Source organism: Festucalex cinctus, chromosome 14 (genome assembly GCF_051991245.1).
Source record: "Festucalex cinctus isolate MCC-2025b chromosome 14, RoL_Fcin_1.0, whole genome shotgun sequence".
Taxonomy (NCBI): Eukaryota; Metazoa; Chordata; class Actinopteri; order Syngnathiformes; family Syngnathidae; genus Festucalex; species Festucalex cinctus.
In genome coordinates this window covers 4,734,470-4,761,348 of record NC_135424.1, presented here as the reverse complement: position 1 = coordinate 4,761,348, position 26,879 = coordinate 4,734,470, and the positions used below count along the sequence as shown (strand labels likewise).

Below are 26,879 nucleotides of genomic sequence, written 5' to 3'. Positions count from 1 at the left end.
ACCACCAGCTAAATTTCTTACAATATCTACATAATGTTTTTGCATCCGAGATATATTTAAAGACCTTTTACCGTGCGCTTTAAATATTCTATGCGTCAAAATAATGAAATCAAATGAAAGCCGTCTGTGCACAAAATGTAGCTAATGACTCCTGAACGAGATACTTTTGACACTGTGGTCTTAATCGTCGGGCCACAAAACCAACTCTTGTTTATTATCTGTCCCCCCTCTTTTTCCCACCGTCGACAAAATCCTTCCCCCCCAAACACGGGCACAGAGAGGCACTTGTGTGACGCTGATGTCACACAGCCCTACCTGGCCTCCCGCGCACAAAAGCTAAGGTATCATTACGAGGCGCACACAATGGCCATTCAAGCAAGTCGCGGCGCTCCTCCGGAGCGGGGAACAATGTTATTTTTTGTCCCGGCATTATAAAGACAGTTTTTTTTTTTTTTTTTTTGCAGGAAACCTGACAGACAAAACCCTTTGGAGGTAAATGCTCCAGGCGGCTAGTGGGTTTAATCTTTTCCCATTAGCATTTAGCTACCCCCCCCCTCTCATAACACAACAAAACACAACACCCCACCCACACGCACACACACACACACAAAGAGCATATTTACAGGGTCAAAAGTAAAGCCGAGGCATCTCTGGAGACTTTCTTTATGCTGATCTGTAGGATTTATTGACAGGACTTTGCGCTTTCATTTGTTGCTAATTAATTTTGCAAAGGGCTAAGGACAAACAACAACAACAACAAAAATAGCTGGCAGAAATTGCAAACATATTTGTGATGGTGGAAGCAGAAATACAAATTTATCCCACCATGCAAGCATATTAAATATCATTAAGTCCTAACGCAGGGTTTAGATCATATAATATAGTTGTAATGTCAACAATACAACATCTATGTTAGAGGGGCAAGGCGGGGTGGAGGTGGGTTGGGGGGGGCGCTGTGCCTATATGTGTGCACATTCACTTCTATGTTGTGTGCACACAAATGGGTGACGTGCTGGTGTGTACGTGTGTGACTCCATGTGTGTGATTCATTCCAGGGCAGTTTTAGTCCTTATAAAATATTCATTTTGGTTGTGCAGGGCCCTGTAATTGCCATCTCTCACCCTGAATTATTTATACCTCGCACAGACTGACAAAGCTTTGCCATACGGCCCCAGATGAATCAGAAAGCAGCCATCTCTGCTGCCAACAGCACTGGGCTTTCACACAAATATGGCAGCCACGTCTCTCTGCCTGGCCTCTCTTAATTTGACATTTTCTCCCCCCCCTCTCCTGCCTTTGTCCTAGGTGCACAGAAAGGTTACCTGTTAGCTTTAAGCGCCCAGCCGCTCGCTGCCTTTCTGTCTCTATCGCCAAAACGCCCCCCCCCCCCCCCCCTTTTTTGCCTACATGACAGTCCAAACACAGCCCCCCCAACACACACCCCTCCCTTCTCTTGTGAGAATGCGTTAATGTGGCGGCAATGTCAAGAGTGGCTGCCTCATGTTTTATGATGGCTGACCAGTCCTGACAGCCACTTTGGATGTATGTATTATACATTAGTAATAATATGATGTTGAAATACACTCATACACGTTTGGGCATGCATGGACGGACAGCAGCAGCAGCAGCAGCAGCAGCAAAAAGGGGAGGGAGGAAAAAAAAAAAAAAAAAAGCACTGACTCACGGGACTGGAGCGCATACAAGCACATGCAAATATGAGCGGCGTCCAAAATAGCTGCTGAGTAAATGTCCAAAGCCCCCCTGCTGGGGCTGACTGTACAGCTGCGTTCCTCTGCTCATGCCCGGGACTGATCACTCCCAGCGACCACAGGAGAGCGACGTTGTATGGCTCTCATTGTAGAGCCTTCCAGAACCCCCCACGTCCGACACCCTAAATACAACTATTCACCCGGGCAGCTCACTCTAACACGTGCTTATCTTCCGTCGGAGGTGCTGACTGGTATTTCCTCAGGGCCCCGAGCTCCAGAGCTGACCACTAATCAAAAGCACCATATTTTCTGCTCCGGAGCCAAAAAAAATAACCGGGAGATGCCTCTTTGCTTTCCAGCTAGACACATAGCTACGTACATCGCTGAGGAACTCGGTATCGCAACATTTTGCTGCCAACAATTCAAAATGTATACGGTCATTGCTATTTGGGATGGGCATAATAAGCAAGGCAACTTTATTTCATACACTGGACAACTCGCTTCACACAACCATAAGCACATCTAAAACACAACAGAAGACATGTGCAAATAGAACAGGTAGCTTATTAAAATTCCTGAAAGAACATACATTGAAATCCAAAGATTTTAAGATATTTAAAATCAAAGGAAAGAAATAAAAAGTAGCTTTCTCAAGTTGCTATACGACAGATAGCATAATAGGAATGGCAACAAATGTATTCCATTTGTCAGCAACTTATTCCAATTGTGTGCAGCATAGCAGCTAAATGTCACTTCACCATGTTTGCTTTGAAACCTGGCCTCCAATAAGTGTCCTGATTCTGCAGACCTCAAAAGTTCTACTGGCTTTATATTCAATTAGCATTTCCTTCATGTGTTCAGGACCAAAACCGTTCAGTGATATTTAGAGCAGCCGCAGAATTTCAAAGTCTAGTTCTAATATTTGATTCATCTGCAGTAATGAGTTAATTAATTTCACTGTTTTATATTCATGGTTTCCAAGTGTTTTTCTTACAAATATTTACTGTAATTACGACTTTAAAACTGCATTAGCACAGTTCGTGACAGACTATCAGGCATGAACAAATTTGGGTGATGTTGTTTTAGGAAAGGAATTCCCTGAAACATGTTTTCATTAGTCATTTAGAAAACTATATAGTAGATACTTTACATCTAATAGATATATCAGCTTAAGGCTAAGTTTTTTGTTTTTTTTTAATCTTCAGGATTGTACAGAAAGAAAGGTAGATGGATTCGGGATTGGCTGAAAAAGAACCCGCTGCATTTTGGTGCTGATCCAGATATAGGTGTTTGTGAATAATGCATGGATGTTAATGACAAAATCCAGGCAAGTATTCAGAAGGCGGGTATTCAATTTGGTGCCGATCCAAATGAGGGTTGCTCAGCCTTGGCAGAGGTCTGCACTCCACAGACTGACAGCTGATCATTTTAATTGGCATCATCATCACGTGCTGTTTATGTGTGAATACTAAACATATTTTGGGTGCCGTCGCAACGCTTGCAAGCGATGTGCGCGTGCGCCAGAGGAATTTTGCGCTACTACGCAAGACTAAATAGTGCAGAATTATTGATGTTCTTGTGTCCCATTACATTGTGTTCAAAGTACGCGGCGGAGAGTAAAACAAAGAGCAGCATGCAACAGCACACAGCCCCGGCAGCATCTGCATGCGCGGGGATGGCGGAGAGCTCGGGGCGAAACATGGCAGCGGTGCTCGGCGTGCCGGAGCGACGGAGGCGCAAGCGCAGCCTCCGAGTCCGGCGTTTGGCTCGTGATGGATACTTAGCGAGAGCTACGCGTCTTTTGTTTAATCTGTGACACTAAACCTGGCGCTCAAAGCCTGCGAGGGAGCGAGCAAGGAGCGGGCCCTGACACCGAGCCATTTGTGAAGACAAGCGATTCTCTTAAGTAAGAGACTAACAGTGTCCAGAGAGAGAGAGAGAGAGAGAGAGAGAGAGAAGAGGAGGTGAGAAGGATGACTGAAAGTAGCCGAGAGAGAGAAGGAGCTTCCATAATGAGTCCTGCAGCCATGGAGTAAATGAAGAGGGATTGACAGAATGAGGGATCCTCAAGTGAAATAATGTCAATGCCACTCTGCCCATTAGAGAGGAAAAGGGGGATGGGTGGAGGAGAGGGTAAAGAGGGATGAATGGAGGGACACAGCTACATCTACAGGGCGCGCAGGAAGCGCATCAATTATTTGTGACGCCCCCGCCATACACGGAGCACTGAAAAAAATATGAAACAACAAAATGAACTGACAACAGCAGCAGCAGCAGCAGCTCGGAGAGAGGAAAAGAAAAAAAAAAGCGCTTGAAAAGATCCAATAAATTGTAGCAGATACGCACTTGAGATATTTGATGTCGAACAATAATAATCGCGGTGACATCTGCCGCCCCGTCCCGGAAGAGATGTGGCGGGGCGGCCAGCGGAAGGGGTTAATCTCCCAAACCCAATAAGGTTGGATAGTGAGGCACTTGTTGGCTGATAAAGAAGCGATAGGATCTGCTGGGGTCGCTCCCTGGGCGCTTGTACGCGGGGTAGAGCAAATATTGTTAATGTGCTGCTGTGGTTGACTCGGGCCAAGGCGAGGAAAAACAGCCTTCAAGACACCGGCCGGGCGGAAGACCCCAGATAGAAACGGCGGCCTTACCCGACCCGGCCTCCCAGGGTACCTCGAGTTGCATGCATAAGTGTTCAAGGGGCAAGATTAAGATCTTTAAGTGTCTCTATTTCTTCTTTTGCCTTGTCACAACAGGGATCTGAATGCAGTTCAGTGGAGTGCCTAATAACCGGAGCAGTAGGTAGGGAAGGCGGGAGGGTTGACATTAAGACCCCGGCGTTTTGGAAATCCAATACGCTATTGACCGGCGCGCAACTATCTCAGCGCAGAGATCTGGTGTCAGCAGATTGTAGCGCGGTGTCGGGAGCTGTTCCTTCTACAGGGGGGCTCCTGTAACAGGGGTCCATTGAGTCTGGGAAGGCAGCTGGGGCCTGATGGGCCGGGGCTGGCCGGTGATCGATACTCAGCACCCTGCAACGGATGACCTCACTGTCATGGCTGCCGGCTGTGGACACTGCAAGCTAGTCATTAGTGGCGGGAGCTTAGCCTTGTCAATACCTGACTCGTATGGATACTTTTGGCCATCTGTCGGTGTATTGTGTGACAGGGAAAGCTCTTGTTTTTTTTGTTTTTTTTTCCATGAAATAAATTGACGGCGTTACGCCACTCACTCAATAATGCAACACTATCCTAATTTGCTCTCGTCATTCCAATCAAAGAGACGGACATTTTTGCATGAGTGACATCAACGCGGCAATTAAGTTGGCCATATAAATGAGAGAAGGCCCTCATCACCTCGTCTGTTTGTTTTTTTTGACTCTCTTTCTCTTTTTTTCCCCCCCTCTGTTTGATGATAGGAGAGGGCGAGTTCGAATTAGGGCGATGGGTCTTCCTTTGAGTGTCAGCCTAAAATGATCAGAGTAAAGATAAGAGGGTGTAGCAGCCCTCAAATCAGTCAAAGTGCCAAAGTCGGCCTTTTTCTCCTCAATTACCGGCTGTGTGAAGCCGGGGAGTGGAAGGCGCCGAGCCTGCTGCATTACTAAAGAGACAATCTATTTCCCCTTTGACCAGAGGGAGAGAAATCATTATGGCATGATTAGTAGCTTCGGCAGTGGGCGAGCATGGAGGTACAACGGCAGAAGCGTATTAATTGCCACAGACTGGGGCGCGAGCAGGATTGTTCTAATGTTGATTTGTGGAGCGGCGTGACTGGCAGGCCGACATAAAAGCTGTAGTCAGCTCTTAGTTATACTGGCGCGCACACGCAAGCTTGATGTCAAAATGAGCTCCAGTGCTGGAAGTCTTCCTCTTGACTCTCGCCGATGTCTTCCTCTTTGTCGATCTTCGCTTTTCTCAGATGGACGCCACCCCGCCCGCCCCTTCTGTTCTCTCTCACCTCCAACTGATAGCTGCCTGGGCCGATTATTTCATCCAGCCTCGGTCCGCCGAGAGCCTCCTCTGCCGGCTTTGGAAGAGCTTTAATTAGCCATGTTAATATCCCCTTCATTGGCCTTAATATCACTCAACACCTTCCTCCATCTCAGCGGCCACCAGGGCCCCCCTGTCCTGTCAGAACAGCTGATTATTGAGAAGGATAGCTTTAATCAAACCTAATTGCAGTTCATTCTTTCTCGCTATCCCCCTTTGCCCTCCATTGCCAACATCTAATGGCAGCGACGACTTGATATCCCATTAAAAAACAATTAAACAAGCTCCTTTTGTCTCCGTGCGTGCCAAAACAAGAGCACAAACTTCTGTAGATATTTAAGAAGTAAAAGAGCGGGAGAGAGAGAGAGAGAGAGAGGGGCCTGCTCTTAATTGCTCTCCTTTCCACCGAGGACCAATTTGCGCCGCGCTCATGGAGAATCTTAACCAACTCAAACCTAATGGATGCTATAGGACCGCCGCCGTGGACGATGAAAATTAAGCTTATCTTTTTAGCGCCGAAATTGAGCTTAATTGCCTTCATAACAGTAAACATAAAGGAGCTTCTTTATGAGCACGCGCGCCCAATTTCTCGCGTTTATTGTTTTGTTACTTTTTGCTCTCTGGTAGCGGGAACAGCGTGTAAAGAAGAAGAAGAAGAAGAAAAAAAAAGTATCCAAGAAATGTCCAACTCGGAAAGTAATGTGTTTGTTTTATGAAGTCAGTGCATTGTTTGGCAAATGTATTCCATCTCTTGTTCAGACATAAATTGTGTGTGTGAAGGAGGCGCGCACACAAACACACACTCGCAAACACACAGCGCCTGGCCTTACCCAATCTGTATGAGAGGCGACAGACAAATAAAAGTCGTATTTCAGGTCTGCTTTCCACAGATGTCTGCTGCTCTACATTATGACTCTTTGGGGAAATAAAAACAGGGTCAGGGAATTAGAGTACATAATGGTCATTTTGATGATCAGCCAACAGATGCAACCCGAAAACACAGTGAACACAATCAAGTGAAATGCTCTAATGACAAGTCAGCTTTTTTATGGCCTCACCGCACACCAACAGGCAATCAGCATCCTGGCACGGGTTAAAACGTCTTTTATTGATGTCCGAGCCAAAGCTCCTTTGGATGTGGAGGGAAAATATTTTCTCACCTCACCTCTCCCTCCTGGGCCCTGCGGGGCCAAGTACGAGGTATAGGAGTCTATCGAAGAACGCTTGGAAATGACCGGCGTATGTGTTAATGTGGCCAGGGTTAGGAGGGTCATTCCAGATGCTGATTTACGGCCTGGCCGCCGTCCCACCGGGCGAAACGGAAAGTCTTAAGTGTTGCGAAAGCGTCCTCTCAGGCCACACAAGCCACCGTATTTAGCGCAATGAAATGGCGGCAGCAGCAACTTACGGCGCAATCTATGGTAATCCGATGAGCCCCTGCGATTGTGTGGTCCCGCTTCGCGAGCACAATAGAAACCACAGTAACTATGATGCAAACGCAATGCGAGGGGGGAAAGTAAATATCACAGCATTTCTGACAGCAACAAAGCAAAACGACATCAGTCACCATTCTGCGGCGGGACGTTGCGAAAAACAAGTCAATCTCATTGTTTGTTCTGCGCAGTTGCGCAACGTCGCACAATAGGCTGTCACTGGGAAGCGCCTCTCTCATCGGCTTGTTGTTAATCTTCCCCCCTCTTTAACTGTTGCCACGTCTCCAGTCACCGTCTCGGGAGGAGGAGGGGCTTCATCGATAAATTCTGCCAGACCCGTGAGAAAGCGCGTTGCGAGGCGGGCTAACAAACCGGCCCGGCCCAGATCTCACTCAGACGTGACATTTGTTCAGAGACGATTAGCCAGGTTGTAATTTGTGGCATAATTGCCTCACCCACCCACAAGTGCATGGGGTGTGTGTGCATGCGTTAAGCGTGCGTCTGTGTGTGTGGCATACGGCGGTCCCAGGAGTGTCCGCCTAATTGCCTGACAGGACTATAAGTTTTGTGGCGCGCTCTCACCTTGTTAGGTCCTTTATCCCTGATGCTCTTCAAACAAGACCTGGTCACAGGTGGGCCTCATTTGCTTCCCTATTGAACAGGAGAACTTTAATTGCATAGGGGTGTCCTGGGATTAAAGAGGTGGGCGGAATATCAAGTGACTTTCCGCGTGTTAGTGGCAGATGGGTGTTGGGAAAGACCCGTGAACTCAGGTGAAGGCGATGACAAAGAGACTGATGGTGTTGATTTTGAGGGGATAAATAATGGATCGATTTTGCAACGCCGCTTCGAACCGACGCTTGATTGCACTAATCAAGTGCGGTCGCTGGACGCAATGTTATCTCGTCTAATGAGATGCAATGCAAGAGCTGTATCGATAATTCTACAATTTGACTGACTGTGTTTTTATTACTGAAATAACTGCACTGCAACATACTGAAAAGGTTTCTCATATTTGGGTTACGTTATGCAGCCACATGAGAGTGGCACCATACTGAATTTTGGATGTATTGTTTTGCAGTTCTACACCACTGCAAACAAACACCTCTCTGACAGCATCTGTCAAAACTGGGCCCTATTATTATCTATATCAAGACTAAATTTTATATACGGCTCTTGTTCTGGATCTCAGGTGTAACTTATCTTATAAATGCCAAGTGCTTTTCAGAGACTCTACACAACTCAACTTCTTTTCTCCTGTGGTGTCGTCTCTTCCAGATTCTTCCTTAAGTTCTTCCTCAAGTGCAACCAGAACTGTCTGAAGAATGCAGGGAACCCACGAGACATGCGCAGATTCCAGGTGACTGAAACCCACTTCACACGTCGTGTTCCGTCTACTGCCGCCTTCTCGTCCAAATAAATCAACACACACTCACACATGAATCTAAATCTATTATTGGCACTGGGGGAGGTAAAAAAAAAAAAAAAAAAAAAACAGGGCGGGGAATTGGTGTCTTATGCACTCTGGACGGAATATTTATAAGGGAATCACATCTGACACAAATAAAGATATAGGATTTAGCGGTGCCATCAATTGTGTTCCTGACAGCTTTCTGAGCCTCAGCACAGGGGGGGAGGACCATCCCAGCACATGTAACAACAGTGTTAACTCACAATCTGTCTGACAGCGGAAATTCATACCTGCATGTATGCGCGGGCATGCACTCTCTCACACATTCATATTTCCCTCCTACTAGCAGCCTTGCTCACACATGTGCACACTTAAGTATGCACACATGTAGCACTTGCAGCCATCTGAAAACCATCATTGTTGTGGGCAGGCAAAATGTGGCGATTTACACCGAAAGGACATGACCACGGTGTGCTTTTACTACTTCTTTCAGCCTTGGTGCAACCTAATGTGTCAAGTAGTCCAGCCTTGAAATGATCGACCCCCCCAACTGATAGTTGGTTTATCCCAACACTGCATTTGTCTGTCCAGCCCACTATCACATCCAATCAATATGGGTAGAGTTTAGAGCCATTGGGTAGAGTTTAGAACGACTGGGTAGAGTTTAGAACAATTGGGTAGAGTTTAGAGTGATTGGGTAGAGTTTAAAGCAGTTGGGTAGAGCTGAGGGCCATTGGGTAGAGTTTAGAATAACTGTAGAGTTTAGAGCGATCGGGTAGAGTTTAGAACAATTGGGTATAGAGTTTCGAACAAATTGGTAGAGTTTAGAACAATTGGATGGGGACAAACGAAAGGAGGGCTCCTTGCTGGGTGATATGCACTGAGGTTGGATTCAGTGAGGACGGCCAGACATGAAAGAGACAAGACAAGGGTGTCCCGTCCCGATGTCACTGCCATCACGCCTCCCCTGCCTCCCCGCGTATTCCCCGAGGGCGAATGTGGACTGATGCATGACAGACACCGCATCTCGCTTGTGTGTCAAAGAAGAAGCTGCACAGCACTTTTTGGAGGAGCAAAAATGTACATCATGTCTCCCTTGTCTCGGGTCCAACAGTTAATATAGTGTTCTTCCTCCCAAATAGATTTACCAGATGCTCCTCCATAGGTGTTTCTTTGGCCAAACTTGTGTACTTTGAATGCCTTCAAGTCCACTTATTACCCCCAAAAACCAGCTGGAGGCCAGAGAGGGCCCAATCCATCATTCTCAGCTTGGCCCAGCTCTGAACCTGCTCCAAAGAATGGAGCTCTTTCACTTCCCCTTCTCCCTTTACCCCCACCTCCAGCAGTCCCAAAAACTACCCCCCCTCCCACCCCACCTTCCAAAAAAAAAAAGAAAAAAAAAAGCACCCCCCTAAATTCCATTGCTACAACGAGGTCACTTACCGGCGAGGCAAACCTGAGAGGGGCTCTCTGTTTCCGGCTCAGACACACTTTAGCCATTCACATGTGGCCTGACTGTTTGGAGATGTGGTCGGTGAAAAAACAACAACAAAAATAAGCATTATGAAATATGGAGTGTGGTTTGGAATCCGATCCTAGCAAAATGTTTGCTGAGTGATGGGAGAGAGCACGGTTCAGCTACTAATGACTCCAGTAATATTTTAAAAGTGGGGTGGGCCCCCTCCATCTTCAAACAGATGCACACACTGATCAATAATTCTGAGCTTTGAGCCGTGAAGACAGTTGGCGGAGTGGCTGAACGGAAATGTATTTTGGAGGCTCAAAAGTCAATTAGCTGTACACAAATGCCAGACACCGAAGAGCAAAATGGCTGCTCACGGTAACGTGATACATCCAAACAAAACAAGCGTCTCGAAAGCGGCCGTGCGGTTAGCAAACATGCCAACGCGTATGCCCACTTACCGCCGACGAGGTCCTAAAATTGACATTTCGCAATCTAACAAATCTCTTTCCCCTCTCGCAGGTTGTCGTATCGACGACCGTCAACGTGGACGGCCACGTATTGGCCGTCTCCGACAACATGTTCGTACACAACAATTCCAAGCATGGGCGAAGGGCTCGCAGACTCGACCCTTCAGAAGGTACGCCTCCTTATCTGGAGAATGGTAGGCACATTTTTTTTGCATCTTTTGGTTGTTCACCCTCTCGCCGCTTCTTTCCCATCTTCTCCCATCCTACCAGCGCACCTTGTAGCTTCTAGTACATTAGCGTCTTTTAGCTTTTTCCTCCATCACTTCCATTTTTAGACTCTTTAGATATCGTTTTTTTTTTTTTTTTTTTTGCCAACCGACTGCCATGTTTGGAAACCGTGAGCGTTACTTGGTGTATTTATTATTTCAGAAACGGTTTGATAATACAAGTCCTGGTCTGCTAATGCACCTACATTTGTCCTAAAAGCTCATGTGAAACATGATCAAATTGCTTAAGAATTTGGCTGTGAGGTCAATTTCCTGTCATTGGGTTCTGCAGATTTAGCTGTGAGAGAGCAGAAACAGGGGGAGGAAGGAGAAAGGGTTGGGGGGGGGGGGGGGGGTGAATAGCGTGTGTGTGTGCGTGTTGGGGGTGACCTATGAGAAAAACAGAACTTACTGTTTTTCTTCCAACTGATTCCATATGATAGACTGATTGCCTGCACAGCCAAGAGAGAGAGAGAGAGAAGGACCACCAAACCATGGGAAATTCAAAAAGCAAAATGCACAAAACATAACCCCGTGACCTCTATGCTTTCCACTCGCATACGGTTGAAGGCTTGTTGAAAAAAGAAAGAACAAAAAAAAAAAAAAAAAAAAAAGAGGAGTGAACAGACTAGAGGCAATTGTGCAAATTGCTTATCTTCACATTTCAAGGGCCAATTATGGCTGGGCAAACAGTTTATATACACCACTGAGTGAACCCAGCTTCTCGACACATTAATGGCTATTAATGCTTCTACCACCAAAAGCAAATGTAATGTTTAATACAACAACGACGACTAATAAACTTTAAAAAAAAAAACACACACACACACACACGCACACATCAGACAATTAATATATCTTGGTGCACTCGGCAGTCCTGGTGGGGCAAAAAGCTAATCTATTTGTTTTTGTCTTTATTAATGACTCCTCTACTGGAGAACAAAATCAAATAATTAAAGTCCTGCCCGGAGCAGCAAAGTCATTATGTTCGCTGACGTTCTGTTTGTGTGTTTCGCGTTTATGACACGATAGGTGTGGATCGCCTAGCAACCAGTTTCTTAATGAGGAGAGCAATTAAAGAGGTTGAGCCCTCGCCTCCATGTTCCCCCACTCCCCTGGGACCCCCCCCCCTGCATTGTGTGTGTGCGCGTATGTCAATGCATTTGTGTGTGCGTGTTCTTTACAGGTTAACCCAACCCATGCTTTCCTCCTCTCCTCACCACACTCTTCAAAGCAGCAGAGTGACACCCTGTAAAAGCGAGAAAAGAAGCGACTGTCAACCGCGCAGTTGAACATGTCTTTTGTCTAATAACTTTAACACACCCTCCCGATGCTTGGCTGTCTCTGTGTGTGTGTGTGTGTGTTCTACTTCACAACACCACCCCCGCCCCACTTCTTTCTTTCCTCTCTCTGCTAATATAAAATGCGTCGGAAAACGATAGCTCTCGCTTTGTTTCTCGGAGACTCCCGCCATGTCCAGAAAGGGGCCCTGACACTTCGTGGGCAGGCATTTGGCTTTAAAGCTATTTTTTATTTTTATTTTTTAAATAGCAACACATTCTTCCTCTAGAGTTCACTATAGGCAAGAAGCCTCAGATATGTGGCTGGCACAGTGACTGAGCCTTGTGTAGCTGAAGCAGAGGAGCATCAGTCTCTCTCCCTCTGCCTGCATCATCTGTGCCTCTTGCATTGATCAAGAGGTGCTGCCCCCTATTGGCCTAAAGGCGGGATAACCTGCAAATCTCACCATGTGACATTGAGGCTTATGTTTTTAGCCATTTAATTAAATCTAGTGGAGCAATTTATTTATTTATTTATTTATTTTTTACTAAAATATAAATTTACTATATTATTATATATTTATATATTTACTTACTTTACTATAAAAATGTCTTACACAACCAGAAATTCTTCCCATCATGCATTCTAAAATGTTTGGGTTTTTTTTATATTGTATATGTATATGCCATTTTCAGCAGTGAAAAAAAAAATGTCCATAATTAATTTGATAACTTCATTATTTTTCATGTACTGTACAATGAATACCTTTAAAAACGCATTTTGCCACTTGCTGTTGACTGAAAATGACATCAGAGTTGCTCAGAGCTCAGGTAACAAAAAAAAAAAAAATCATGGCTGGGGCTCCAGGTGGAGGAGAGGAACCGTCACTTGCCTTCGGTGCCGGACTTCTCCGCCTGGGAGACCTTGTGTGGCTTACATGATGTAAGCTTGTGTGAGTGAGTGAGTGAGTGATATATGATTTAAAAAAATAAATAAATAAATCATGGCTCACCTGTTTTCTGGGTTTGGTCATGTGACGTTTGCCAGCTGAGCTGCAATTGGTAATTAATTGAGCCCTGAGCACATGTTGCCATTTTCAGTCAACAGCAAGAGGCAACTACAGTATAGCTAAATAACTTTTTTTTTTTTTTTTTTTTACTACTGAAAATGGCTAAATAAGTATCTCTTCAAATCAACCCAATACAACTGTACGTATTATTTTTCAACAAAACTGATACATCCATTCATTGCTATTTCTAATATTTTGAGTCCCTCCTCGCTAAATGTGAGAAGCATCTCAAATTCGACTTATGAATGGCACTTTATGAATTAGGAAATACGACATCAAAATTGAAGCGAGAGATACCAATTTTTTGGACCACCGTGACAAAAACTGAAAGCGATCCAAAAAAATATCGCCATCCGCGCCAAAAAAATTCATCGCATCCCCCCAGTGGGGTACGATAATGCCAATAATTAATCTAGCTGACAAAATCCAGGCCTATGGAGGAGGTGGATATCTATGAACAATTTGGTGGCTATCCAAATGAGGACTGTGGGGCCTTGGCGGAGGTCCTGCGCGCTGCCGAGCGCCATTCTAGGTATTTTTCCCCACTTGTGTGCACGCTGTCACACAACAAGCAAATTATGCATTCAGACAGAAACGCGCTTTGCTGTTGCCTGCCACTCAAACATGTATACATTCAGGCTTAAAGATGCATAAACATGCTCACAAACACTATTTCGCACACACACGCGCGGCATCATCGTCATCATCCACACACACACGTTCCGTAGCTCACCATTATAGAGCCCCAGACAATATAGGAGACTCAGCATAGAGCCTGCAGCGCCTGCCTCATTTGCATGCCAAGTGGCTGTAATGCTGTTAGGGTTTATGCAATAAAGACAAGTGAATCCAGACTGCTGGGCCTAAGAGGAAGAAAGAGAGGGAGGAAAGATGGAGAGAAACGAGAGGAGGAGAGGCAGAGAGAGGTTGAGAGGCAGAGGGATGTAGAGAGCGAGCGAGCGAGCGAGCGAGCGAGAGAGAGTCAAAGGGAACAGATGGCCCAGGGAGAGGTAAAAGGTATAATCCCATCAGCTGCACTATCAACCGACCATCTGGACATCCCACAGCACAATTACAACACATTTCAGCAGGCAGAACAAAGGACGGCTTCACGGGGCTACATCAGACCTGTTTGAGTGTCACAATACCGGAGGCGCGACCTCCCAGGCTCAGATCCCGGATCAGTTTTGACGTCCTCGTGCGGCAAACTGAGAGGTCTGGGCGGGATGGTTTAGAAGTTAAGACTTTCATTTTGAGCAGATTTAGGGGGGGGGGGGCGCAGACAGGTGCATTTCCTGTGCCGTAACCGAAAGTTTCCACTCCTCATGATGCCTATCATCTGCTAGGGCTGGGTGGGGTGGGTGTGGCGGCGGCGGCGGCGGTGGTGGTGGTGGGGGGTTATTGTGCGTGTCTGTCATCAGATCGCCGGCGCTGACTGTGTAATCCACTTTGCCACGGTCCCCCATTCAGCACATGCTCCCCGCTCTGTCGGCGCATTGAGACGTATGCAAATTTGCAGGCAGAAGGGTGGACGGCTTAAGAGTCACTGTCTCTCCTCGGGTCGCTCTGTGTGTGCGCGTGGGTGGCGGCGTAGGTGCGTTTGAATGTGCGCGCACGTGTTCGGTCGGGCTTTAGGCTGCAGCTGCCCCCGAACAGTCACAGTCACCATCAGGTTCCCCTCTCCTCCTCCTCCTCCTCCTCTTCCTACACCCCCTCTCCCTCCTCCTCGCTTGCTCTCATCCCCAAAGTCAATTTGTTTACAGTAATTTTGAAGGGTGAATTATTTGCTGTAATCGTCCGCACTGATGAAGGTCAGGCCCTCAGAGGGGGGCCCGGCGCGCCCACAGAGGGTTGGTCCTCTTTCAGACGCCGCGCTTCGCAATTAAGGAAAGCAAATGTCACTCCTCCAGGCCTCACAAATGAAAATCTGTACGAGGTGATTAGCATGAAGTCAACAGCGCCTGTTAAAGTCAGATTCCCTGTAGTACCGCGTGTGTGCGTGCACTTTATGGGCCGGGAGAGACGGCAAACATGACCCGAACAGGCCCAACAGCAAGGCAAACAAAGGGAGATGTCTTGTCGGAGGTGATCCATACAACAAGGGGCCGACTGTGATTTACTCACTGGATGGAAAGGATAATAGAGGTTTAGAAGCGCCGGGAAGAAAAAGAAGCCTGCCGGAATAGTGAGGAAACGCACGCACAATTCATTGTATATTCAAAGATATTGACGGAAATAGATTAAATTCGATGTGGCTGCTTTATGGATAGCCGTCATGCCATTTCTGTGGTAAACACGGTGTTGTGCCGAGCGCCATATTAAGGTAATGCATCAAATGACAGCGGATGTGAGGCGCCAGATCACTCAAATTAGATTATAATAACAACTCCGACTGTTGATGTATGGCGCAGCCGTGTCGCCCAAGTCACGCCAGATGAAAAGCATTGTAATAATAAACAATATGAAATGGATTGAATCGATCACCAAAACAAAGGATGGGAGGGGGGGGGGGGGGGGGGAAGCGCCTCGGTGTGAATAATTCATGAGCGCGTTCGACGTTATGAAACCTGAAACTACTCCGACTGCGCCGGCACTGTACTGCATATGCAGAACAAAAGGTAATGAAACAACGTGAAGCAGCAAAGCTTGAGCTTGTCATTTCCACTTTAACGGCCTCTATTCTTGACTAATTTACGACGTGCCTCCAACTTTGAAATCTTACTGTACACGCCGGCGCGCGCCTAATCAATTCCGATGGCTACATTTGCCCTGACACATCATTTGCAAGATCAAATCATTTTCCTGGCGAGCCCGGCGTTTAGCCTTTGTGAAGTGAACCATTTGAAGGGTCTGCTTAACTACACCACTCCAGCGCGCTGATAAATGATTTTGATTCTCCTGCCTTAAAGGACAAATCCATCATTTTTCTCGCTGTCCGCCTCACCGGGGGGGGGGGGGGGGGGGGGGGGCAATCTCCATGATATGTCTTTGTGAGGTCTCGGACATGGAGGCGATGAAGTGACGTGTCTGTGCGAAACGAGCGAGGGGCGTCAAAGCCCAGGTGCTGAATTTGCTCTTCTCTTTGTCTTGGATAAGCAGCCACCCCATGCATCAAGGCTATCAGCCCCAGCGAGGGATGGACCACTGGAGGAGCCACCGTCATCATCATAGGGGACAACTTCTTTGACGGCCTACAAGTGGTGTTCGGCACCATGCTCGTATGGAGCGAGGTACGACGTGGCGGGGGTGAACTTCCAGTCCTTGTTATTGCAGAGGGCTCATTATTTCTTCTCTCCTGCTCTCTTAATCCAGCTGATAACTCCCCACGCTATCCGCGTCCAGACTCCGCCTCGGCACATCCCCGGCGTGGTGGAAGTCACGCTGTCCTACAAGTCCAAGCAGTTCTGCAAAGGTGCTCCCGGGAGATTTGTGTACACTGGTGAGTCAGAACCTCTTCTTTTTTTTTTTTCTTTTTCTAGTCGTCGTACGGAAAAGCCTCAGCCTGGCGGTAATGAACTAACCAAGGTCTTGCCTGGCTGAATGTAAAATGTGCAAGATCTGCACTGTTTTAAAGTAAAAGGCTGTTTGATGGAGGGGCTGCAACCCGATCCCCCTCTGACCTTCTGTCGTACAAGGTCGCTGCCGAGCTCTGTTAAACTCAAGCTGTCAGGATGACTCATTCTGCCAATTGTCTTTATCTGGATTGATACGAGGCAGATAGAGCTTTCGGCTTGCTAATTGTGCAGATTTTGCAAAAAGGAAGGGGGTGGGAGGGTGGTGGTTATGTTTTTGCAGTTACTTAGTTAGGAGGATTACACTAAATCTAGCATAAAACCTTGTGGACGGCTGGGGAATGGGCCAAATAAGCTGCCATTAAATTTCGGTGCAGATGAGGATAAAGGTGAGGATCCAAGGATTGGTCACACTTTATTGAGTGCCTATCCAGTTACCTCTGCCAAAGAGGTTCATGTTTTCAACGCTGTTTCTTTGTTTGTGTGCAGACTTTTTGGGAGGAAGTTGATGCAACGTTGTGGAGGGATGAGCAGGAAATTGGTCCCATTGAATGTTTTTTTTTGGGGGGGCTGATGCAAATTATGATTCTTGGTCCCTTGGCAGAAGTCTTCATAAGCCATTCTGGTTTTAAGAAATGAGAGTGCAAATGCAATACCTTGGTTCGGTAGGTGTGAAAGCAATATGTAACAAGACAAACACAGGCAAGGAAAGTGTGTGTGTCGTGTGTGAGTGTGTCACACCAAAAAGTAAGGGGATGTGATTACCTTGACTAACAGAAGGAAGTGGTGGTCTTATCTGTCATCATTGCTGAGGAGACAAGAGGTTCCAGGGGTCAGAGCCTGTCTGACCTGGAAGCCTCTGTCTGTTGCAGCTCTGATGGACAGAATGAAACAGGGGTGCGTCAAGGCACTCTCACTTGAACCCCCCCCCACCCCCCCACCCCACCCGATTGCCGCCAGCACCCCCAGGCCTCAAGCGCAGCCCTGGCCTTGAGCGCAGCAGAATTGCAAAGTGGGGGCCGCCACCCCCTCACCCAGATCCCTCCATCCTGGGGCAGCTGTTTCTCATCAAGACCCTTCCCTCCCTTCCTCCCCAGACCCCCCCTACCCCTCGCCTCCTTCAGCCATGCGTCCCCTTCTCCTCCAACCGTGCAGTCTGGCCCAGCTCTCCTGCATTTAACCTCCCTAGCAGGAGCGGAGCAAAGGCCAACAAGGCACCGGGATAATGAAACAGGAGTGTAGTGTGCCCGCGATAGTGCCTGTTTTCCTGGGAGTGCATGAGAGAAGCGTGCGTGTGTGTACATGTGTTACTGCGTAGCCTTGAGAAGGTGTATAAGTTAAGACATTAATGGCTTCTATAGCGCCCCGGTGAAAGTGGCAGGTCCCTAAAGAACAGACCCCATTAGTCACAGAGGCTAAGCGGATTGGGATGATTACCATCAGGTTTTACCGAGGAAACGTGTCCCCCTTTCTCTATCTGTGTTGATTTTCTTCTCCCCCTGATTCTTACTCCATCTTCCCTCAGTACTTACTCACTTCCAGTTAGTATAAAGATACAATTGCCCCTTGAGGCAATGGAGGTACAATTGATTAGTGAATTAAAAGAGAAAGTCACCAATGAACAGGTCCAGCTCTTCTGCTCCTCTCGTCGCCGTGTGGCTCACGAGGAATGACACTTGTGAACGACTGCTTGATTTTTCCACTGACTTCACTAATTGCAGGGCTTGCTGCAAATGAGCTTTTTGTTAATGTCTGAGGCTTCTTGTCTTCAGTGATGTACAGATTCAATATAAGAGTTGCAAAAGAAAATTATTTGGTGCGGGTGGGGTAGAAAATGCATAATAAAGGCGTAGCTAGCCCCAGCTGTGGCTTTAGCGCATTGCCCTTTTCATACTTTCTTTTCCAAGTTGGCTCTTCTTGCACCGCCTCCCTAATTGTGGAAATGTAAGTCACCCAATTCAAAGAAATTACCACAAATTACCCAGAGTCAAATCGGATAGCAGAGGGGCACGTCCTCACTCAGGTTATTACCGTGAAACCACTTCCAAAACTCACAATCCATTCTCCGAAAGAGAGCACCCCGCAGTGTCGAATGTTCCTGCTGGCATTTCCTCTTGGACGTTTTTAACGCTAACGAGACAAACAGACACAAGGCATAAAAGTTCACTAGGTCGCAGTTTCTGACATGTTGGAAGAGCTCATATGTCCCCACATGTTTTTAAGAGAAAAGTCCTGCGGGCTAATTTACAGTCTATCCCTTTTACCTTTCAACAAAGTGTTGTCCCTTCGGAGCTTGCGAGCTTGTCCTCTGTCTAATCCATGTATTGGTTATCCATTGGTCAGGACAGGACCGGTAGAACTGACTGTCAGCAAGGTTGAAGAAAATCAAAAGGAGAAAGTCCGAGCTGTACCTCCAGTCGATACTTTATTATGCTCTATCAAGCACCGCAAAGAGAGCCGCCTGGTGTGATCAAGAGGTTTTTTTTTTCCTCTTTTGCTTTTTAAAACAACATTTTCAACCTCATTTGCAGCATTGGAGCCTTTTTACAGAGCAGTTACTGCACTGTATCAACAAGTAAATCATAAATAAAAACAACAACTGTACAATTTATCCAATTTAATCTCCTAATTGCATCAGAAGCTTTTGGTTTTCGATCACGGCCAAGTTTTCACGAAAGCTCCCCTCCAGGGGCAACACTGCAGGCCCATGGTAATATGGTTCTGCAAGCAGTCCTAACACACTCAGCCTCTATTTATCCTAATCAGTGACATCCACATAACCAGGATTGCTTAAAATGAACCCCTTCCGTGCCCTAGAAAACGCACATTTACCAGGACCCCATTTGTCATGGGTAAATTGAGGGTCAGTAAACTTCGCCTGTATCCTCCAGTGGGGATCCGGGACATGCATCATAACGTTAGGAGAGGATGATTGGCGAAGGCGAGCTGTCACACATTTGTCAGGGGGAAGGGAACATTATTTGCTAATTTCCCAAGCTGGGCACTGACAGGGTGCTTCGTCTTCAGACCTTTGGTGACCAGCATGGCTTCTCGGCTATTAGTACAAGTCAAGTGTTTTTTCCTTTTTCCCCTCCCCTCCCCTTCTCACTGTAAAGCGGCAGTAATAAGAGGCGCGATTCGTTCGACCTCACAGGCTGGCGGCGCACTGGTTGAAGGATTTTGGATGGAGCAGATGCCCCATGCAGCGAGCTGCTCTTGCCAGGCCTTAGTTGAGCCCAGACAGCCTTGAGGGCTGATGGATCACAAACTTTACTCGTCAAGGTGACGCTATCGACTCCACTGCACCAAAATCTGACAAAATGGGTATGAGGCAGTCATTCATCACCATAAGGACAAAGGGGTCATGTGTGCTTCATTCAATAGAGGTGGGGATCAGGAAATGTCAGTCCAGTAAAGGATGGAAAGGCAAGATGGGGCTAGTGCAGATATTAAGGACGAGATATATATTTCAAGCAGTGTCTAACTGAAGAAAGTCACAGCGTGTTATAGTATAGTGCTAAATACTTTGGAAAATTCAAATTAACCCCGCTCCACTCTTCAACTTTATGCGGTCTTGGACACTGCTCCAGTTTTTATCTGATGGAGCCCTGCGTTGTTCTGTAAATCAGGCCTATCCGTAGGACTCCTCTCCACCCTGCCGACACTTTGAAGTCCCAGATTCAGCAGCTGATCAGATGCGGAGTTTCCGTTTCATTTCCTGTCCTGCAAGGGTTGGGTTCGGAACCCCATCAGACGCCGCCCGGTGATGGGGTGGGGCCAACTGCAAAGATATGCCTCAATCAAAGGCATTCAAGAAGGCTTGTAAACAGATGCACCGGTGGGGGTGGGGGTGGAAGGCATAATTGCATTTACAATATTATTATTATAGAAGTTGACTGGAGGCGATGAACTGCTGCCATGAGAGCGGACTGAACAGGCATTTATAAAAAGTCATCTCCACAGCCAAATGGGTTGTAACCAGTTGGCACCAGCCTAGTAGCATGTGTCAAGCCGTGTTATCCAATAGCCATACCTGCCTGTCTCATTACAAGCGGGGTATTTAGCACCGGCTCGGCGGGAGCGGAGCGGACTCCGACTGCCAAGCTAGACGGGCGTCGTTTGAAGGCCTTGTGAGCTTGCGTGGAGCGCGACAAGGTCCCACAGAGGAAGGTCCTTGTGTCCAATTAGGGGGCTGACGTGACACGTGGCCGCACTCCCCCACTGTCAGGCAGCTTGTCAGGTAGGCTTTGAGAAGCACACTGCGGGCATTATTCCACCGCATGTTATCAGCAAGTGACCTGTGAAATCCGACTCCAGGAAATTGATTGAAATAAGTACTTGGCCGTGTATCCCCCCACCTTTTTAATACATCTCTGTGCGAAATGCATTGTGGGAGGAAAATGAAAGCATGGCTGTATGTTTTCTCCCACACTAAAGGATGGTATTCATTGATTTCATTTTAATTGGACACACTTTTTGCCCCCCAGTGTCGTTGGAGGTGTGTTTTGTAATGGCTCCGAGAATGGATTGTCCTCAGTAAGTCACAGCATCAGTCGCCTGCCACTGGAAAGACAGACAGAGTAGGCAGGGAGGGGGGGTTCTTGATAGACGAGGTTCTTTCCCCTTCTCGTCCTCCTCCTCTTGCCCCATTTTCGGAGCGATCCACACCCAGCGGGCTTTAAAAGAACTCCACCTCCCTCCCTTCTCTCCTCCATTGCCGCATTTTGATTGAAATTCATCGGCAAGTTTATTGAGAAATGAATGAGGGAGGCAGCGTGGTATTGACTTTGGGAGGAAAACACAACTCATCTTGAATGAGGGGGAAAACGCAGTCGTAATTTAGCCGCCATCGATCCGCGCCCCGTCCATGTATTGATCTTCATTTTACAATATTAATTTGCGCTTGCAATCAGCTGTGAAGGGAAGCCATTTGATTTCTGTTGGCCGGTAATGTGTGAAAGTCCGCCGTTGTCCTTAGAGAGGTGGCACACATACTTGAGATGTCATTTAAGAGGATTGAACAGGTGTCTTTGGCGCTTTCTAATAACACAAGAGAAATGAAGGCAGTGCGAAATTATGGACGTGCAATCTGTATCACTGCTCCCTTTTAACCGTGTTAATTACATTTTATCTGTTGCAGGAGCAATATCTGCAGCAGAGTGTAACTGTCTTGGTATTTCCATCTGTATCGGCTCAAAGTTCATGAAATTTCAATGAACATTGATCTCTCTCCATTGATTTATCTTAACTGCAGATCTTTGAAATTTTAATTTCCTGTTCATCTTGAGGCTGCTGGAGGTGGAATCACTCAATGATAACTGGCAACAGTGGATGGAGATGATATGGTCAGTGTCAAAGCAGATGAGGTTTGCTTTGCGTGGGTGTGCAGTGAAGAATTCCAATTTGGCTTGGGTTTGAAACGCTCTTTTTCATCTGCATGCGTGTTTTCTGCTCTCTCAATGCTGTTTCCGACTGTGGAGTCCAAACGCATGGCATCTGGATATCTTTTTATGTCCAACATCCGACTGCTCTCCCTCGCCAGTAACGCAGAGCGAGAGCCGATTCAGTCCTTTTTGTGGAAGCCCAATAAGATGAGATCTTTACGGTATGTTTGCTGACGCTGTTCCTGAGCCACATCCTCCTAACAGATGTGCAGGTGCCTCCGAGGCTTCGCTTGCACTGTTTGACAAGTCACAAATGCAATAACACTTGAATGAACTTCTGCCTGTGCTGTTTATCTGTCTCCCCCTTTCCAACTCCCACTCCACCTCTAATTTGTGTTAAGGGGAAAGAAAAAAAATAACTGCTCAATGGTGTAGGAGGAGTGGAGATAAGCTCGAAGCAGTTAAGTATAATTAGCGAAAGTAATAGCTGGCAAATGGCAACAAGGCTAGGTTTTTATCTCCTGGAAAGATAGAGTTATCGTAATAAGCTGTAATGGCTGGCAGGAATGCTAGGACGCGGTGCAAGCTTCCATTCAGGCTCATAGACTTAACAAGGAACAATTTCCCTTAAATTTACTGCTTTGCTCAAACATTTCCCTATGTTCATGTCCCGATACTGTCAGTCGAAACATGTGCTCAATTCACCTCCATATGGACCGGGGGCGCATGGCGGCGGATCGCCATGTAAGCACTTCGGGCTGCCAACGTCGGCCATGTTGTGCCGGAGAGTGGGCAGGATGGGCTCTCCATTTTTAGTACACACCAAATCAACTTTCCGAAGGAAATGTTCAGCGAGCCGATTAAGGCGTCCGATCAAAACAAGATCGGGAAGCGTGCATTCCTGTCTGAGGAATTCCACTGGAGCCCGTCCACCGGGCGCTCGTACGCGTGCGCAACGATGAAAATTGGAAGCGATACGGTCGCAGCTGCACACCGAGTCATGCATTCCATTTCTTCATACTCTGAAACTTGATCGTGTGCACGCACATGAGCGAGAAGGTCAGAAAACTGAACAAAACAGCATTCCTCAAAGACAGAATCATTGGAAATGACACTCGCTCTTTTTGTAATAATCCGCCGAATGTGACAGACATGTTCTAATCTAATAATCACGGATATTAAACTGCGGAAAAAGCTCTGTTAAACAATTAAATGGCTTATCTGTATGACTAGCAGGGGGGGGGGAAAAAACAGCGACGTAATTGAACAGACCGTGTAACCTGTCTAAATTTGAACAGAAGATGAGCAAGAAAATGAAAATTCTATTAGTCCATAATGTGGCCCCACCCCGCCAGCTTTCCTGCGCTCTTCATCTGCTCGACAAAGTATTCAAATGCAAGTCCTGCCTTACCTCCCCGTGTCTCTTTTTCTCTAATTATCCGTGAGGTCAGTAAGCAAAATGGGGAAGAAGCCAGGAGATCAATACAAATTATCCCTGAGCAAACCAGTGCTGACAGTTTGAATTGCAGCATATGTTTACCCAAAATCAGGCAATTTATCTTAATATCAGCCGAGTAATGCAGCAGGGGTGAGAGGTCACACAATCTCTCCACCTCATAATTACCCACCTCTAAAACAGGAAAGTGGTATTGATTGGCCGCGGGCCGGGAAGCGGGCGTGACTGGAACGTGCCAGCAAAACACCCCCCACCCCCTCTAAACAATCCGCCACCGCCACCACCCGTATCATAGCTCCCCTCTATCCCCTGCCCTCATCAGCCTCCCCCTTCCCTTGGCTAGACTCCCCACCCAGGGAAGGATTTATGGGATGTCTGTAGAGGGTTTCATGTTTCCATGCAGCGATTGAAAGCCCTCACAGAAAGGAGGTGTGTGTGTGTGTGTGTGTCGCATCCACACCCTCATCCCCCCGCCCCATATTATCAAAACACATTTTGGTCATCATATGGCGAAATAATGACAATCAATATATTTTCTTTTCATAAAACTTCAATGGCGGTTAGTGGAGTGCAAACATTCACCAAAGCCAAAGTAAATATTGAGTCATAGATTCCCACTTTGTACTTTTTCCAGATTTTTGCTATTGAGGTTTATGCATTACTCAATGTCAAATGTATGGAAAAAAATCTTTGCAGGTTTAAGGAAGTGAAATTTAAGACTTTTAAGACATTTTAAGGCCCCTTTGATCAAATTTAAGACCCTCTCATTCACGTTTTATTGCGACAAATTGGAGCGTTCATATGGGCTCAATACAGTATTTGAAGAAATATTGTGATTATATTTGATGTGACTGCAGCTTGCTCATTAAAAGTCCAACTAAATCTATCTTCTATACATGCAGCTATGGTAAATTAAATATTGATTCAATTTTTTTTTTCCAAAACCATAGGCTTCACGGTAAAAAAATACAAATAAAAAGGGCGAACTCAACATTTAAAGGCAACAAACTTCAATTAAAAAAAAAAGTGAAAATTGGTTTTATGGCATTTCACAACAGAGAAGAGTCTACAGAACTGTTTTTTTACTTGTATTGTTCACCAACTTAAAACAACTCAGCAAATTAGATTTTTTGGATCAAATAATGTGCCTTTATTTTTCTAACGTTATTGCCATTAATGTCAACCATTTATATTTTAAAGTTGTTCCAATTACTATTTTAGCCCAAGAAATACAAGTTGTATTTTTGACAGTATAGAATATAGGAGGTTTCCACCTTGAAAGTAAATTTAAGGATTAAGTACAATTTTTTAAGAAAAATTAAGGCCTTAACTTTGCAACATCTAACTGAAGACTTTTGAAGGATCTGTTGACAGCTTGGTTTGACATCAGTCTTGGACCCATCCCCAAATTTCAACCTGCCCCCTCCACAAAAGATTCACGAAAACTGGTCGTAAAATTTCCCTGGAGTCCTGCATGGAAAACTATCCAAAAACTCAAGTGAAAGAGACAGACGAAGGAAGAGCGAGTCCTATTTGAGGAGGAAGGGGGATGCTGTCAATGTGTGTGGCATTCAAAAGTAAAGCCCACAATCATTCTGGAGAAATCAGGATGAAAGAAAATCTTTGTAGGGAGGACAAAAATCTGTGGTGCTGCGGTACGAACAATGCAGGTACGGCATTTATTTCCCCGGCTGCATATAAGTGCTCAGTATATATCATCAGCGGCTCTTACGGGATTATTGACATTGTCTGTGTCTGTCTGCGCCGGCGTACATGCCGCGACTACAAAACTGTCAACTCATCAACTGACAGCGCCGTTTAGCGCTAATGCAAGTCTCCATCAGCTGTCACAAGCATTTGCATGAAATCAATAGCAGATGGCGGTCCGTGTCACCAATTTCATTACGCCGGGGTTGTTACAAAAGATCATCTCCATGATAGATGAGAGAGCGTCACGTCGTCGCCGCGCCCAAACCGGGTTTTCATTCACACATGTGAGCACTTAAGCCTCGACGCATTCTTTTAAGGATACCCTATCCTCCCAATCGCACGACTCGCCAGTCTTTTCCGCCGCCATTTGGGCATCATTATCATTGGCAAAGGCACATCAACACCGAGCGGCTCTCCCAGCCGAGCTCTCGCGCCGTTCCCGGCTGTGTTCCCAGCATGCCTGGCGGCTGGAGCAGGCCCCAGCTGAGGCGGAGGACAGGAGAGCGTGATGTATCACCCTGAGAGCGCCCACTGACAGCCTCTGATGATGGATGGCCTGATTATGGAGTGCTTTTTACACATACACAATTTACATCACACTGAGCGGCGGGGTCTGGCGGGGGCCGCGGATGCGCGCTCGCTCGCTCGCACACTCCCGGGCAGGTGCACGTGCGCGCGCCAGGGCATAGATAAGAATGAGGTTGGAAATAACAAAGGGAAGGGGGGCAAATTCCTCGCCGCTGCCTTGTCATGTACGATCAATACCACCGATCAATCCTTTATTAAGGGGAAGGTGGCGTTTGTCCACTTGGTGAGACGGGGGCCTTTTGTCGCGTTGGGTACGCATGATGAGCTGCCAAATTAGATTTCCAGCCGCGTATGTTACTCAGGTGAGCTGGCAAAACGAGGCCGCATATTACTGTACTCGCGGGCGACGCCGCATCCTTGCTATCGATTAGCACCCTGCATCGGCCACGCTTGAACACATAATTGCTGCATTTGATCACGCTCGAGCTGGCAATTACCGTAGCCGGGCTTATGTGCACAAGTGGAGCACAAAGGTACAGTGAAGAAGAGTGTATGTGTGTGTTGTGTATTTAGATGAAGGTGGGGGCAAAAGGAAGCAAGAGCAATAAATGTTCCTACTGTGACTCCATATTTGGCGTGTGTTCCCTTTTCTGTGGTGTGGAGCGGGTTCAGCGAGCTGTACGGTGTTAATGCCGAAATTACATGCTGAGTAATGAGTGATGGGCCAAATTACAGGCTGAACAATGAATAGAGGCAGGCACTTCTTATTAGTCTCCATAGAAAGCCATTGATTTATGAAGCGCCTTGCTCGGCGGAGTTACTCTCCTGAAAATGATATCTACATTGAGAAGTGATGTTCTCTATTAAGTCATTCCTTCCCCCTTTGCACTGCTCTCCTCCCTCCCTGCCCCGCCTCCCCCGCACCCGGTCCTGCCTACGAGTGTACACATGATTGTTTAGAAGCAAGGCGGCGCTGTGAGGAAGCCTTCAATTACCCATTAGGACTGTCAGACATAAAGCGGTCCCGCTCTCACCAAAGTCTTGGTTATGATTCATTTACTTTGTGCCCCTGATTCATCGCCCAATATGCCTCATGCTCCAGATTACTATTTGAGGGGTGGGGAAAGATTGATGGCTCCGTGGGATCCGCCGCCGTATTTCACGGGCGCTCCGTTGCGGTACAGTCGGTGGCGAAGTGT

The 26,879-nt window shown here is 46.8% G+C and overlaps 2 protein-coding genes across 10 annotated transcripts in view; one reads left to right on the top strand and one right to left on the bottom strand.

The window, feature by feature from the left end:
- Positions 1–26,879, bottom strand: part of LOC144001413 (methylated-DNA--protein-cysteine methyltransferase-like) — a 131,218-nt gene that overhangs the window by 59,663 nt on the left and 44,676 nt on the right. Inside the window, exon 6 of one of the 3 annotated variants that reach the window (XM_077495715.1) lies at positions 11,879–11,989. The exons of the other annotated variants lie outside the window; for them this stretch is intronic. The gene's annotated coding sequence lies outside the window, so the exon portion shown is untranslated. Of the gene's footprint in view, positions 1–11,878; positions 11,990–26,879 lie in introns of those variants that run through there. 3 annotated transcript variants of the gene reach the window in all.
- LOC144001409 (transcription factor COE3) overlaps positions 1–26,879 on the top strand; it is a 105,998-nt gene that overhangs the window by 68,285 nt on the left and 10,834 nt on the right. For 3 of the 7 annotated variants that reach the window (XM_077495686.1, XM_077495689.1, XM_077495692.1), the window contains 4 exons: positions 8,410–8,491; positions 10,527–10,668; positions 16,187–16,320; positions 16,403–16,529. In XM_077495686.1, the coding sequence (XP_077351812.1) occupies positions 8,410–8,491; positions 10,527–10,668; positions 16,187–16,320; positions 16,403–16,529 (485 nt within the window). The remainder of the gene's footprint in view (positions 1–8,409; positions 8,492–10,526; positions 10,669–16,186; positions 16,321–16,402; positions 16,530–26,879) is intronic. The other 4 variants (XM_077495688.1, XM_077495691.1, XM_077495690.1 and 1 more) reach the window with 2 other exon arrangements.